Below are 16893 nucleotides of genomic sequence, written 5' to 3' on the forward strand. Positions count from 1 at the left end.
CCAACCCCAGCTCTGCTGAGTGAACTTGAGCAAGTAACTTTAGTTCTCTGCCTCTCAGTGCCCTGGTTTATAAAATATAATTGGTGAGTTCTTATGAAGATTAAATTCGATTCCTTTTGAAAAAACTCTAGGCCTTAGGTTGTAGGCTGAGCAAACCCAGATTGTACCCCATCCCTCATTTCATTTGTGATTTTACTTGGAGAGAGGGTGTTAGGAAAGTGTGTCCAGGAAGGCAGTGTGTTTCTGAAAAGTTGTGACCTGCTAGTAGCATTTCTAGATATTGAAAAAATATTTAAAATACACTAAAATGTACATTCCTTGCCAAGTGATTTTCTTAAGTAAATAAAAATGTATTGATGGAAAGACAACTGAAAACAGCATTTTTCATGTGCAGTAGTTGAGTTTAAATAATATGACATTGAACTGTAACTGCACTGTTTGAATGACAATAACAGTTCTGTAGGTGCTTTTTATGGGTTCGCTTCTAAATGCAGCGTGTGCGGTTCGTAACCAGGTTCCACGTTATCCACCTGATGCTGAAGTAGAGAGATTTCACGACACACCTGTGACTAAATCCAAACTCGAATCCACCACTCCTAACTGTGCAGCCCATGGATTAACAGTTCTCACCCTTCCCATGCGTCAGTCACATAGGGAGCTTGGAGCGAACAGATCGCTGGGCCCGATTCTCAACATTTCTGATTCAGAACGTCTGAGATGGGGCCCAAGAATCTGCATTTCTGATGAGTTTACAGGTGACGCCATTGCTGTGGGCTTGGGGGACGCCTCTTGGAGAACCACTCCAGAGAGGACCTTGCTAAGATCTCTTGTAAAGGTTGACTTTGAGCTGAAGGAGCTTTTCATCCATGTGGTCTCTATGCCACCAGCCTAGACACCCCTGTGAAACCTGGCTCACCTCTTCTCCCATAAGGCTCCATATTAAACACATACTGATTCAGCAACATTTTTCCTGAACTCCAACAGAGCTCTGTCCTGGAATAAGCCTACTTCACAGTTTAAGATTCTCCAGTTTATAGATTTTCTTTTAAGGTCTTATATTTAGTGTGGCCATGAGTCAAACATGCCCCGAGGTCAGAAACCAAAGTTCGTGGAAAGTAGTTTTCAATTAGACATGGAAGTAGAAGAGCCTGCCTTTAATTAAATGTAACATAATGCATCTTGATGTCTGAAGTATAATGGAAGACAGTATTACAATTCCATAGCAAGAGATAAGGCCAGAAGCACCCTGGGAGAAACTCACTGATCAGTGCCAGCCCCATGGGGGCAGGTGTCTCATGGGCTTTTTAGGGTCAGCCAAAGAATTTGAGAATGTTTCTGAAATGCTGTTTTCACCTGGTCTTACTGGGACTGCTCCCATATACGCATTCTATTATCTGGTCTTTGTATCGAAGATTTCTAGAAGAGTCATTTTAAACTGTGATAAGACCCTGGAATGTAGTCGTTCCTTCCAAAGCTCGTGGTCCCTGATAGTTCTGTTTTCTCTGTTGACAGATCGCCGGCCGCAGTGCCTGTTAAGAAAATACCTCATGACCTTTGTTTATTCCCTCACCTGGACACCACAGGTAATCAGTCCCATTTAGGGGTCTCTGTGCCTTCCCACTTTGCAGTCAGGAGCAGAGACATATATATGTTTCTAGGTAGATATGAATGTATCTGCATGTTGAGTCTATTCTGTTTTTCTCCATTGCCACTCATGAGCAGATACTTACTTTTTACAAAGAAAAATTTCTAAGCTAAATTCTCTGTGGCTTTTCTTTTCTGCTTCTTGGCCAGTAGCTCTAGACAGTTCTAGTCTACAGGAGAAGGGTTTATTTGTGGCTTGCAAATTAGGAGCCAAGTAAGGGCTGTGTGTCATGCGGGAAAGGAAAGCATAGAGAGTATCATCTCATTGGGTAGTTTGGTTTGGTTTTTTTTTTTTGATATTTTATTATGGTTCCACTTGCATTTTTACACTTGCTGTTAGGATTTAAGTTGCCCCTGGCTTTTGAATTGTTCCTTAAAACCCTCTGTTTGAAGAGCCGGTTGTGAACAATATATGATTTTTAATGTGTAAAGTCTTATATCTTACAATAACCTTTGAAAGTACATTGGTGAGCTACCCTCTGGCCATCAAGTCTCATAATAGACATGTTTGTACATTGTCATATTTGATTAAAAAGTCTATTCCCTAAGCCAAAATGACACCTGCTCGGAATTCCAGGATTAAAATGAACATGCCTTGGACGGATCCTACTAGTAGATTATCTTGGTAGTAAAGAGCAGTTCGATGAGTAGATTTAACTAAAATTTTGTTTTTCTACAGGCCCAGTAATCTAAAGTTTTTCTACAGGCAAAGTAATCCTACCAAAAATTTCCATGTAAAGAATGAGGCCCTGGACTTCATTATTTTGCTTGTTGTATATAATTCAAACTTTAGAATGGTTTTAAAAGAACCATGCCAACTACCCTTTCATAGTCTATAATTGTAATTTTACTTCTTTTCTATCTAGAAGAATAATATTTCTGCCTCCTACCTCTGCTGGTTCTTACTTGAAGTCTTTGTGAGAACAAGCCTACCTAGACTGTTAAATTACCATCCCAAATTGACAGCGGTGGTTTTGCAGAAGTTCCACTGTGGTTGTTGCTTAGCTTGGAGCTTGGGTAGAGTCAGGGTGGGGGTGCTGAGTCCCTTAGTCAGAAGTGAAACCTCGTTCTACATTTATAGACATTTAGAAGCTTCAGGCCCAGGATGGTGGCTCACGCCTGTAATTCCAGCACTTTGGAAGGCTAAAGCAGGCAGGTTGCTTGAGCTCAAGAGTCCGAGCCCAGCCTGGTCAACATGGTGAGACCTTGTCTCTACTAAAAATACAAAAATGAGCTGGGCATGATGGTGTGCACCTGTAATCCAGCTACTCGGCAGGCTGAGGCAGGAGAATCACTTGAAACCGCAAGGTGAAACTTGCACTAAGCCGAGATTGCACCACTACATTCCAGCCTGGGCAACAAAGTGAGACCCTGTCTCAAAAACAAACAAAAAAAAAGTTTCTCTTTTTTTTTGAGGTAGAGGTTTGCTCTTTTCACCCAGGCTGGAGTGCACTGACGTGATCTCAGCTCACTGTAACCACCACCGGGGTTCAAGAAATTCTTCTGCCTCAGCCTCCCAAGCACCTGGGATTACAGGTGCATGCCATCATGCCTGGCTACTTTTTGTATTTTTAGTAGAGTTGAGGTCTTACCATGTTGGCCAGGCTGATCCTGAACTCCTGACCTCAGGTGATCTGCCCACCTTGGCCTCCTGAGGCACAAGCCACCGTGCCTGGCCAGAAAATAAATTTTAGATTGAGATGTTATCATTTAATGATTCTGCTTGCCCATGGCGTTTTGAGACAGCAAGATCAGCAGCTTTCCCTGTTCCCTTTCTGAGTTGAAAGAAGAATGTGGGTCATGCAGACTTAAGCTGCAGTGAGGTCTGCTTCAGCTTCATCAGACCGGCAGAGTGGGGGAGCACAGCAGTAACCAGTGCTGGCGTGGATGTGGGACTGCAGGAGCCCTTCCCTGGTGCTAACAAGCGTGTCAATGGGCTAGTCACTGTGGAGAACAGCTTGCCCATGTCTGTTAAAACTGAAGATACAGATACACAGACCTGTGGCCTAGCCGATCCACTCTTGTTACACGCCTGAAAGACTCTCTTGCCCACATGCAGAAGATTTTCACAGCTGTATTCATGAAAGCACTGTTGGCAGTCCTGAAAAGTAGAAACAACTAAATATCCATCAGTAAGAGGCTAGGCAGCTAAATGATGATATATTAATTCAATAGAGTCAAATAAAGAAGTAAAGAAATGAATCACGCCTGTAATCCCAGCACCTTGGGAGGCCAACGGGGGTGGATCACAAGGTCTAGAGATTGAGATCTTCCTGGCCAACATGGTGAAACCCCGTATGTACTAAAAATACAAAAAAATAATTAGCTGGACTTGGTGACACACACCTGTAGTCCCAGCCATTCAGGAGGCTGAGAGGAGAATCACTTGAACCAGGAGCCAGAGGTTGCTGTGAGCCGAGACTGCACCACTGCGCTCCAGCCTGGCGACAGAGCAAGACTCTGTCTCAAAAACAAAACAAAACAAAAAAAAGAATGAACTTTTTAGATCCACATCTACCAACTTGGATATATCTCCGAAACTTCTTGTTAAGCAAACAAATGAAATCTTATAGGAAATCATTTGTGGAATATGTTTTAAAATATCATATATTGCTTGTAAGCACACACATGCTTCTGTGTGTGTGGTTGACGTGCTTGTGGATGATGAACACTAGATTCAGGGTCATGATCACCAGTTTGGGGTGTCACTGGGGTGAGTGACATGGGATTTCGCTGTGTAGTTGGTGTTTTTGTCCTTGAACTACACAGTGATTCTGGAGTGGTCATCGTCTTGGCCTTTGTGTCTTTTCATGTGTCTTGAATATTGCATCATAAACAAATATTTATTTATATGGTGAAAGAAAAAATCTGAATTTTTAAGGTATCCTTAAGAATATAAAATGTCCTGCCAGGCACAGTGGCTCACTCCTGTAATCCCAGCACTTTGGGAGGCCAAGGCAGGTGGATCGACAGAGGTCAGGAGTTCGAGACCAGCCTGGCCAACATGGTGAAACCCTGTCTCTACTAAAAATGCAAAAAAATTTAGCTGGGCACAGTGGCATGCGCCTAATCCCAGCTATTTGGGAGGGTGAGGCAGGGGAATTGCTTGAACCTGGGAGGTGGAGATTGCAGTGAGCCAAGATCGTGCCACTGCACTCCAGCCTGGGCAACAGAGAGAGACTGTCTCAAAAAGAATAAGAAATAAAATAAAATGTCCCACTATTAGACACAGAGCCTTTTTCTCAAAAGAAGACAACTGTCCATTTTTCTCTGCTGCTCCGTTACAATTTGGAGGCAGAGCGAGGCCTCCTAATGACAGTTCTAATGACACTGGTCGTCACAGTTGTGCTCCTTCTGGGATTCATTGCTTTGATTATGCCTGACTCCCCATCAGCCAAGAGCTCAAGCAGCTCTGCGTGGTCCTTCTCCCTGACCGTGTGGATTAAGCAAGGGTCTTGGGTTCCCTGGGGTCTGGGGTTGTGGTCCTAAGCATGGGCTGTGTTGCTCTCCCCTGCAGGAACCGTCAATGGGAAATACTGCTGTCCTCAGCTCTTCATCAACCACAGGTGTTTCTCAGGCCCTTACCTGAACAAAGGAAGGATTGCCGAGCTACCTCAGTCGGTGGGACCAGGCAAATGCGTGCTGGTTCTTAAAGAGGTAAAGACATGCACAGTCACCTTGGCTTACTTTAACAGGGTTTTTTAAAAAGCTGTGGGCCCAGTTTCTGAAGGAGGGACTAGACATCAGAAGCAATTCAGTTAACATTTACCAAGACCTCCTTTCTCTCCATCCTGGGGGCTGAAACCAGAGATAGAAAGACAGAAAAATGGTGCTCTGCCCCATGAAAGGTTCCTTGTGCAGTGGGAGGGACGCATATCTGCCGCCCCTCAAATTAGAGGAAAATGTGGCACTAGATATGAATGAAGTGCTTTGGGGAAGACAGAGGGAAGATAGTGTTTGGAGCAAGGGCAGGACTGGAGTTGAGGTTTCCAAAGAGGTGAACAGCTTGGAATAGCACAGAGGACTTTGCAAGGCAGCGTATGGTATTGTTACTGAGAATGGTGCCCCTTGGCTAGGTTGTGGTGCTGTGTCTCCTTTTTTTTTTTAATCCATCTCTTCCCGGCACCTGGTACCTGCACGTGGGAGGTAATGGTAAGTATTTCGAAGGTGTCCAGGTGCTTTGATGAGGTTTGTCTTATGGATCTCATCCAGGCCTATCACTTGGAGGTTGTGCTTTGGGTGACTTTTCCCACTGCCTTTGGGTGATAACCTGCAGAGAGAGGTGAATCCTGAGAATGTGGATTGAGGCTCCTTCTCTACTGCGTTTTTCTAGAATAGCCTCTGACTGCTTGGAGACAGATTAGAAATTTGGAATAGTTTCCAAACTCTCCCTGGAACTCTTATCTCTCATCTTTTCTTACACACATCAATGCTTTCTCTGAAGAAAGGGGATACCACATGGATATTCTTTTTTGCCACTGTACCAAGATGAATGTTTCTTAAAGTTCTGCAGGCACAGCAATCCATTGATCCATTGAACAAATGTTTGTTAGGCAACTCTGAGGAGCCAGGGACCGTCGGAGGCATTGGGTTAAAAAAGAAACAGGCTCTGCCTTCTGCCTGTTGCGGTTTCCTGCTCTTGTTGGGGAGATAATATAATCCTCAGCTCAGTGTACAGTTGGGGGTTCAAGAGAGAGAGCCAAGAGCACACTGCTCTGGGAACAGAATGGAGGAGAGAACAAATAAATGGCAAGTGACATTTAATCTGGCTTAGGCAGAGTGCATAGGATCTTGATTGCACAGCATGGGAATGGCCACACAGGTGGGAATTCAAGGTGTGTTCCAGAAAGGAGATTCAGGTATGGCTGGAGCTTAGGAACTGCAGCCTTAGGAAGTTCCTTAGGAGCTGGCATAAAAGGGTGCATTAGATTTTGAGAAGAAAAACAGAAGAAGCTGACCTGCCTTGATGATTCAGTGTGAGGTTAGAAGGAGCAAATTGGAAGGGGCCTGCTTGTGAAAGGCCATCTTTGATATTTTAAGCGATTTGAACTTGAATCTATGGCTGGGGCACCCTCAGAGCGACGCCAGACTCAAGCTTTCCCTCTACCCGAGAGCCTCTGTATGGTTTCAAATATCATTTCACTTAACGAGAAAGAGGCCATTGAGCAAAGTCAGAGGGCATTTTTGCTTCCTGGGCATCAGTGGTATTCGTAGTTAAATACGTTTATATTAGAAAAAAACATCTGCTTGAGAGAGGAAGTAGGGGTTACGGTTTAGAAACTGATGAGGCTATTGTTGTGGTCATTTATTCGGGAACATGTAGAATGTTTAGCAGGTGGTCTCTGCCCCACACCAGCGTCCAGTCGAGTTGGAAACATGAGTAGGTCAATAGAATGTAGCCATGTGGTTTCAGGTTCCGGGGCAAGACCTGGCACACACACTGTGAGATCATACTGTAGGCACCTGTGGTCTGTGGGGACCGCAGAACAGGCAGCCTGCCTCAGGTAGGGCAAAGAGCAGGAACAAAGCTGGGGCATTCTGGGTGCAGGGGATGAAGGAGGGAAGAGGAGAGGATGCTCACAGTGCCTGAAATGTGCAGACCACATGGGATGGACCCAGAAAGGGCCCTGTTTGTGTTGAGTCTCATGCAGGCCTGGCCGTGGTACCACACCCTCCAAACACATTTTCATTTAGTGGCAGAGTAGAGCTGCCTTCATTGCAAATAGCTCATTTCTGCATTTGGCATCATGTCTTGAAATCAAACATTACGCATCTCGCTCAGCCTCAGTGGTGAGTAGATTCCATACATGAGAAATTTACAGCTGAAGAAAATGATGATTGAGTTGGGAGGGCCACACCCTGGGAAGGGCTCTGCACTGTGATTCAGCAGCAGGACGGCTAGCTAACTCTAAGCATTTAAATTGGCACAGATCTGAGATCCTTGCAGATATTAAACTCGGTCCAAACAGAAATCAAGCCAAGGATACACGTAAGAATTTCTGCCACCGGAAATACGACCCTAGAGAGAGAATTGACTTTCCTCCGTCTGCTGCAGCTGTCAGTCTATGAATGGATTCCTACTAGGGCGATGTTGTCTGCCTGTATCTGTGCCTGTTTTTGTTGTCAGTGATAGGATGGGGACAGAAAAGCTGACAAAAGTATGGAGAGCCAATGGGCTTCTTTGAAGCTGCCTCCAAGCCTGTTTCACGTGGCATGTTCTGTTAAAATGAGATCTTCCCTTATCTGCCTGCTCTGTTAACAAGCAAGATGACCTTGGCTTCAGCCTTTCTTGAGGGGCTGGCTGTTCTACTTTACTAAATGACTTTTTAAAGTCAAAAGTAGTTATCCCTGATCAATTCTCCGATAGGTGCCAGCAGCCACATTTAAAAGCTAGGCCAGAGCAGTTTTCTAATGACAAAACTATTTTTTTGCTGATGTTTGAAAAAAGCATGCAGCAGGAAGAAAGAAAACAAAAAAGTGAGTTCTGTGAGTGCAAGAAAAATGTAAGTTCCACCAAGCTGGTATTTATGCTAATGCTCCTCTTTCCGTGCCAGAACCTCTGTAGCTTCAAATTTCATTTTAGTTAAAGAGAATGAGGTAACATTTTGGGAGGCTAAGGTAGGGGCATCATAAGGTCAAGAGATAGAGACCATTCTGGCCAACATGGTGAAACCCCGTGTCTATTAAAAATACAAACATTAGCTGGGCGTGGTGGCGTACACCTGTATTCCCAGCTACTCGGGAAGCTGAGGCAGGAGAATTGTTTGAATCCAGGAGGCAGAGGTTGCAACGAGCTGATATTGTGGCACTGGACTCCACCCTGGGGACAGAGTGAGACTCTAGCTCCAAAAAAAAAAAAAAAAGAGAGAGAGCAAGACAGATAACGAAAAGAAGCCAAGACAGTGAGTTGCTTTTCCTGGCCCTCAGTGTTATTGGGAACTCGACCACTTGTGTGTTAGAAGATGTGCAGTGAGAGAGGTTCACCCCTATCTGTTCTGCTGGAAATAGACAATGTCTGGGGGTGTGGATGCAGACATGGCCTTCAGCATGTCTTCAGCAATGTTCAGTGCAGGCTGCAGAGTCCAGTTCTGGGCTCCGTCTGAGTGGGCCACTTTACGAGGGAGGACAAAGTTTCTGGCAAAAGTGGTCTGTAATGCGTGTCTCTACTCACTTGATGAATATTAGAGTTAAGTGGAGTTTTGAGGGACCAAAACTATCTGGCCTCAATTCAAGGGGGGTTGCAGCGAGGGGAGGTAGGGGACCTGGGAGCAGCTGGACCCAGAGTCACTCAATGGTTCATTCAGGTCCAGGCATACCCCATAAGCAAACTCAGAACAGAGCAGGCCTTGGCATGGAGGGGCAGACCCAGCGGCGACCACCCTCACATGCTGGACCTTTTATAGCATGCCTGTGCCCAGATGCAGGAAAGGTGGGACTTGTAAGGCACAGGCAGTAGTGATGGTGTTTATCCTAAGTCACATTTCCATGCTCAGTAGGGTCATTGTCCATTGGGATCATCTTTTTGTATCCCAAATCCTTCCATCCCATCCCTCCCCCAGTGTGCCAGGGTCCCCAAAAGAGAGCTAAACTATGGATCTATGTTGTATCAAGAGACTGGTTGCATCCTGTGACCAAAAGACTCTTGTCAGCTGTTGTGTTCCTTGTGCATTGCACAAGGAGTTCAGGAAATGTTTGCTTGTAACTTACACACCATCTCATGAATCACCAGGCCTGCAGTTCTCACTTCATAGACAGTGTGTCAGGCTGGTGTCTGTGTGTGAAAGAGAAAGCAAACGAGTGAGCCAGCCTGGGCACAAGAGACCAACAGGGAGTGAACAGCTAATGTGTTTACTCGTGTCTACGGGTCCTAGAGTGACCATTTCAGCTGCAGACACAGACCCATGAGGAAGGTGAGAGCAGACCAGCCAAGCGCTCCTGGCAAAAATGACTCTGAAAACACCCGCCTGGGCAGGGCGTTGGAGCTTCTGCCTTCACAGAAACTCCAGACATCCTGGGGACAGTGTCTTTGGAGAAAATCCCAGGTGGCTCTCGGAGACTTGGGGAGCCTCGTGGTTTTACTGAGAATTGATTTGGCTCAGAATATTTCAGTTACATTAGGTCACTTCTGTTTTTCAGAAAAAAAGAGAAACATGCCTTTCAGGTGGGGCATCTGTGGGAGTCCCTTTGTGGGTTTTCTGCAACAGCTTCAGGGGTGCTGAGCAGGCAGGGGCTCCCCAATTGCGTTCACTCGGAGGAAGGCCTGGCCCGTGTCACAGGTGCTGCTTTATGGCAGCCCAGGTTCAGGAGCTTAAGAGAGGAACATTTATAGAAGGGAAATCAATGAGCTGTAACTTTCTATAGAAAGGTAGAAACAGAACTGATTTTCTCCTCTATTTTTTCTTTTGGCGCTTAAAAGAAGGGTTTGGAGAAAGCCCTGGTAAGCCTGGGCATGCAGGACACTTTGCAGTGAGGCTTCTCAGGGCTTGTTTTTGGCTCTAGTGTAACTCTCCACCCCATTCAATGAGATGATGGTGAGACCAGGGTACTCAGCTGAGGTCCAAAGGCTGGGTGTGAAGGAGTAGAGCAGCAGGGTCCAAGAAGACGTGCTGCACCCCTGGACGAGAGTGTGGTGTCCCCCCCCCAGCCCCCCACACCCCAGCCCTGAGTCAGAGATGCCTGACTGCAAATAGTAATGGGACCTCCAACCCCCAAAGGACTCAAGTGGCTCTTGTTCACCTGCAGTTTTTTTTACTTTTTTTGAGACGGAGTTTCATTCCTGTTACCCAGGCTGGAGTGCAATGGCGTGATCTCGGCTCACCGCAACCTCCGCCTCCTGGGTTCAGGCAATTCTCCTGCCTCAGCCTCCTGAGTAGCTGGGATTACAGGCACGTGCCACCACGCCCAGCTAATTTTTTGTATTTTTAGTAGAGACGGGGTTTCACCATGTTGACCAGGATGGTCTCGATCTCTTGACCTCGTGATCCACCCACCTCGGCCTCCCAGAGTGCTGGGATTACAGGCGTGAGCCACCATGCCCAGCCGCTCACTGCAGTTTTGGTGGGGTCTGGCAGTTTGGGATTTGGTCTCAAATAACAATCTGAGTCTGTTTTGCTATTTGGTCTAAATAACAGCTGAGACCAACAGAAAATCCCCAGTGGATTCGGTTCCCCACTTTCAAGTGGGGCCTGGCAGTTTGGTCTCAGCTGTTATTTACTGTTTAGATTTCTGCCCTGTGGTTGATTCATTAAGCGATTTCCCTCCGTCTTTTTGTGTGGGGTGTTTAGCTCTCACAGTTGGGGAGTCTGTGGTGTGCTGTTTGAATGTCTCTTTCATTGTGTAGCTCTGAGCATTTGTCCTGGGCTATCACTTACAACAACTTAGTACCTACAAACTAGAAAGCTTTCTAGTGAGAAACCTGAATGTTGGCTGCCCGAGGCAGCCTTCGCTCTTCATAAACTTCATGGTAGGAGAAGAGCTTTCCTTCTTCGAAGCAGCCGTAAGTTCATCGGTAGCATCCCAGGAGTGTTGAGGCAGTGGGAATGATGGCCTCATATCAAGGACATTTCCAAGTGATACTGGACAGAGGAAATATCTTACCCAGGTGACATCAGTGAAGTCGGTCCTCGGAATCAAGGACAGATGCAGACAGGCCTCTTGAAGATACTCTGTTGTGTTTTTGTTGCTGCTGTTTTAAATTTATGCTGAAGGTTAGTTCACCCACTAAGAATAACGTACTAACCTTTTGGGCGGACATAAACTTTAACACACTCACATAGTCAGTGTGCAGAGGGAAGGTTGGCACAGGAAAGGTGCACAATTTTGGGCTTTTCTTTATTATTTTCCCATAGAGAAGACAAGATACATTTGATGAACTTTCTCATCATAGCATAGGATAAGATTTTGTAGCAATGAAAAGCAATAGCAAATGATAACTCCTGACCCTCTGTTCACATAGATTATATGGTATCAGACACTGGGAGTGAATTTGTTGTTAATTTTGAGATGAACAGAATAGTCTTATCTAATTTCAGAACCCATATTGAAATTATTGAACTAATTAAAGAAATATCTATTGAGCACCTATTCTTGCCAGTTACAGTTCTATCTACCATAGATACAGCAGCAAACAGAATGAAGTCCCTGATTTCCTGCTGCTTATGTTATTGTAGGGGTGGATGGTGAACAAATCAACCAATAAAGGAGTAATTCTATATTAATAATAAAATAAGTTATCCATGAGAGGCCAGAGAATGAAGGGAGCAATGTTCTGTGTACAGAGGATGCTCAGCAGAGCCCTCTCTGATACAGACTTTGAAGTAAAGACCCGGATGGGGAGGGATGGGCTGGAAGGATTTCCCCAGGAAGAACAATCCTAAGAGAAGAACAGAGCAGAGGAAAGGCCTCATCTGACCTGTGGTTTAAAGGATTGCCCTGGCCATTGTTGGGAGGTGAGGCTCTCAAAAGGTGAGGTGGAAGGCAGGGAAGCCCCTGCTGGCAGAGTAGGAATCGAACCAGAGCTACCCAGCCTTCAGCTGTGTGTCCTCACTGGGCATCTGGATAAGGTACTTTCAGGGACATGGTGGACACAGAAGAGCCCCATTGGATTGGGTTCCAGAAAGAACTGAAGAAGAGAAAGAGGCATTGGTGAGTGTAGAGCTCTTCTTAAGGATTTTACTGAAAAAGAGCTGAGAAATGAGGTGGGTGGATTTGTTAGTCCATTTTTACACTGCTGATAAAGACATATCTGAGACTGGGCAATTTATAAAGGAAAAGGGGTTTAATGGACCACAGTTCCATGTGGCAGGGGATGGGGGAAGGCAAAAGGCACGTCTTACATGGTGGCAGGCAAGACACAATGGGAGCTAAGCAAACAGGGAACCCCTTATAAAACCATCATATCTCACGGGACTTATTCACTACCACGAGAACAGTATGGGGGAAACTGGCCCTACAATTCAGTTACCTCCCACAGGGTCCCTACCACCACACATGGGAGTTATGGGATATACAATTCAAGATGTGATTTGGGTGGGGTCACAGCCAAACCATATCAGTGGAGGAAGATGAGAGACACCTAAGGTTCTGTTAGTTTTGGGGGGGGACAGGTTCCCTGCTACCCTCTCTGATCAAGAACATAATGAACTGAACTCCAGTGTTTTGCAAAGCACAATAATTCAGTCTAACTGTGGCTAGTCATAACAGCTGTCCACTTAGTTATTTTCATTAGGTAACTATAATACATTACATTGTCATGTGCACAGAAATTATTCAGCTTACAATTACAGAGTCTTATAAAGAGCTTGTTGAATTTGGAGACGGATGATGTGGCATCCAGAAAAGCCGAGGGAAAAACATTCAATATCAGATGCTTTTTTATAATTTAATTGCTGCCTGCTCCCAGGCTGAATTAAATTCCAGAAAGCATTTTCTTTTCACAGTCACAAAATGCATCTCGATATGTAGCAAATAGCATGTAGCTCTGGGGTTTTCTCTGCAAAACCCAATGAAAAGAATCTGCTGAAATTGTATTGTCTGTTGATAAACACTGTGTACGTTATTGCAGTCGGTTCTAATTAGATTTATTTTTAAACTGAGTTTCTGTAAATTGTACTGACAGTAAACAATAAAATCAGATGATTATTCTAATACAGAAAACACGAATGCAACAGAACTGCCGGTACCGCCTTGTCATAGCTTTTTAGCACCTTGGCAAGCCACATTCTCTTGGTGGGTAGTTTTGAGGCCCTTGAAACATAGCAAAATGTTACCCAGGCAAAGAAAAGGCAGTCGCTGGGCTGACTGCATAGTGTAAAGTATTTTAAGAGCAAATCCTTAGTTACAACTTGAGAAAAATTTGTTGTTTTCAAAAGTAAATCAGGGTGCAAACCAAGCTGGTCACATTCCAGAACATAGCAGACCCATGACAAACGTGACATCCAAATTCCAGCCACGTTCTCCCACCTCCTTCCATTTATCTTGTGATAGTCTCCATTAAAAAACTGTAGGTGTTTAGGCACTAATGCCAGTCTCCCGTGGCACTCAGCTATTTTTCTTGCTTTCTCATGGTATTTTGCTCTGAAATCTGAAATGTGAGCTCCATGCCTGGCGTGGTCCTTCCAGCTTCTGCACTGGGACAGCCTGCAGGAGGCATGGGCACTGCGTGCTCCCCCTATCTTGTTCCTGCTGCCTCTCACCCAGTGGAGCTTCACAGAGTCACTTCAGGGAACTCCACACCATAGGCCTCTGCTTTGCACTCCCACATTCTCTGTAAGGTCTCTTTCCAAACAGCAGCAGCCCAGGAATATGTCATAACTCATCAGTGTTCATCATTAATGATGATTTGCTTTTTGAAAGGTGAGCAGCTTCAGGCTCTGAGGTCCTCCCCCTTTTCATTAGAGAAGCTCATTGAGGTCAACAGGAGCATTGTATCTCCCCAGGTCAGCAGCTGGGACCCTCAGAAGTGCATGTTCTTTCTGAAACCTGTGGTAGACACACGCTCGTTTTCTTGGACTTGAGAGTGAGGGGTAGATCAAGGAAATATGATATTAGATGGCATTGGGTGTTCCAGACTCGCTTTTAAAATATTCACATTTCATGCAAATCAAAACTCCATTGAGATACCATCTTACACCTGTTAGAATGGCGATCATTAAAAAAATATGGAGACAACAGATGCTGGAGAGGATGTGGAGAAATAGGAACACTTTTACACTGTTGGTGGCAGTGTAAATTAGTGCAACCATTGTGGAAGATAGTGTGGCAATTCCTCAGGGATCTAGAAATAGAAATACCATTTGACCCAGCAATCCCATTACTGGGTATATACCCAAAGAATTATAAATTATTCTGTTATAAAGACACATGCACATGTATGTTCATTGCAGCACTGCTTACAATAGCAAAGACTTGGAACCAACCGAAACGCCCATCAAGGATAGACTGGATAAAGAAAATGTGGCACATATACACCATGGAGTACTATGCAGCCATAAAAAAGGATGAGTTCATGTCCTTTGCAGGGACATGGATGAAACTGGAAACCATCATTCCTAGCAAACTGACACAAGAACAGAAAACCAAACACCACATGTTCTCACTCATAAGTGGGTGCTGAATCATGAGAACACGTGGACACAGAGAGGGGAACATTACACACTGGGGTCTGTTGGGGGGATTGGGGGCTGGGGGGGCGATAGCAGGGGGTGGGGAGGTTGGGGAGGGATAACATTAGGAGAAACACCTAATGTAGGTGACGAGGATAGATGCAGCAAACCACCATGGCATATATGACAATCCTGCAAGATGTGCACATGTACCCAGAACTTAAAGTATAATAAAAGATATATATTCACATGTCAGAAGGTGCCCTAGTATTAAATGCCCATGAATTAAGCCTGCAAGAGGGGAGTTTCACACAACTTGTTACCCTCCTTGCAAGCATCCGAAGCCTCTCCAGAAGTGTTTCGTGAGTGAACTGCCTCTGTTTCATTGGTTCCCTATGAAACCTTTAAAAATAGAAGAAATGCTCAGTAGCCTATCCAGCTGAAGAGCCACCCTGTTGAAGTACAATAAATTGCTCTCTGGTGAAAATGGCTCGGCTTCTCTGCAACTAGAAGAGTTAACGGGAGTCTGCCACCCCCTCTAGAGAGAGGTTCACACTTTTCTAGCCAGACAGATTGGATTTCACTGCACTTTTTGTCCCTGGATGGTGAAACAACTCAGTGTGAGCCTGGGAAGTGTCCTGTCAGACTTAATCGCAGTTCTTCATTTAATGTGGGGATAATGGCGAGCCCTCCTAATTGTCACTGGTGTGGTTTCAAAGCATCCTCCTGTTAGTAGGAATGAATGCAGTTGCAGCTCATTCTGCCTCTTTTTTCCACCCAAAAGGTTCTGAGCATGATAATCAACGCAGCCTACAAGCCCGGAAGGGTATTAAGAGAATTACAGCTGGTAGAAGATCCCCACTGGAATTTTCAGGAGGAGACGTTGAAAGCCAAGTAAGTGTCTTCAGTTCTGGAAAGCGAGGCTTCCCGTAATACTTCGCCCGCTACTTAGAAACTTGGCACTTCTCTTTGTGACACAGCCCTGAGAAACGGAACAAACCAAAGGATGTTCATTCTACATTTCTATGGACGACATGTAGATTTCTCGGCGTTTTTGCGTCCAGTGTTGCCTTAAGCCTTAGGATTCCTAAGGTGAAATAGAGATGTGCCTAATACTTTATTATGTTAAACATTCAGCATAAAAACTTGGTATGTTTCAGGACCGATAGATTATTTGAGTAAAAGGGGGAAAATTATAAAGAGGATATCCCTTTTTTTTTTTTTTTTTTGAGACAGAGTTTCGCTCTTGTTACCCAGGCTGGAGTGCAGTGGCATGATCTCGGCTCACTGCAACCTCCGCCTCCTGGGTTCAGGCAATTCTCCTGCCTCAGCCTCCTGAGTAGCTGGGATTACAGGCACACACCACCATGCCCAGCTGATGTTTTTTGTATTTTTAGTAGAGATGGGGTTTCACCTTGTTGACCATGAGGGTCTTGGTCTCTTGACCTTGTGATCCAGCCGCCTCGGCCTCCCAAAGTGCTGGGATTACAGGCGTGAGCCACCGCGCGTGGCCTAAGAGGATATCCCTTATTGTTATTACACTATGGTCATAAACAGCTCTTCGTCTCTGACGTTATAAAGGCTGTGCTAAATGCAAACTCTCTCTTTTCTGGCAGTTGACAGTTCTAAAAGATAAAAGGAGCCAAGGCATGTTTGGTCTAGGTTAGGTAAATGGCAGTGAAATCAGGGTTGGCATGGAATCAGGTAGCTTTCTTTTATTTGGAAATAGGCTGATTGAAAGGTGACATTTTTGCTTTGCTTTAAGTTCCTCGACCTCTGAGATTGAGAGCAGGGACTGTATCAGTGTGCTTGAACGTGGTTGTTTAGGTACATAGAAAAAGGTCCGTTTCTAAGATAATTCTATGATGAATAATTGTTTAGAGTGCTTCACAGGACTTTTAATGTTCATTTATGGGTTTCAAATAGAGTAGGTTTTAATAGTTGGCTTCTTAATAATCATTTAGATGTAACGTGAGAAATGACGGTTTTTAAAAAGAGTAAACCACTTTTTAATGGCTAGAGGATCTCCAAGCCACCTTTAGAGAAGGCACCTGCCCTATTCATAGTGAAAATTGAGAAATGTTAAGTAATTTGTATGACCAGTAATATTTTCCTCTGTAGTTAACTCATGCCAGTACTGAGCGAA

The 16893-nt window shown here is 44.9% G+C and overlaps 1 protein-coding gene across 9 annotated transcripts in view; it reads left to right on the forward strand.

The window, feature by feature from the left end:
* The window catches only part of SFMBT2 (Scm like with four mbt domains 2), a 264676-nt gene that overhangs the window by 219965 nt on the left and 27818 nt on the right, over window positions 1–16893 (forward strand). For all 9 annotated transcript variants that reach the window (XM_035306701.3, XM_035306700.3, XM_035306702.3 and 6 more), the window contains 3 exons: window positions 1513–1583; window positions 5162–5301; window positions 15532–15641. In XM_035306701.3, the coding sequence (XP_035162592.3) occupies window positions 1513–1583; window positions 5162–5301; window positions 15532–15641 (321 nt within the window). The remainder of the gene's footprint in view (window positions 1–1512; window positions 1584–5161; window positions 5302–15531; window positions 15642–16893) is intronic.

This window comes from Callithrix jacchus, chromosome 7 (assembly GCF_049354715.1).
Source record: "Callithrix jacchus isolate 240 chromosome 7, calJac240_pri, whole genome shotgun sequence".
Lineage (NCBI taxonomy): Eukaryota > Metazoa > Chordata > Mammalia > Primates > Cebidae > Callithrix > Callithrix jacchus.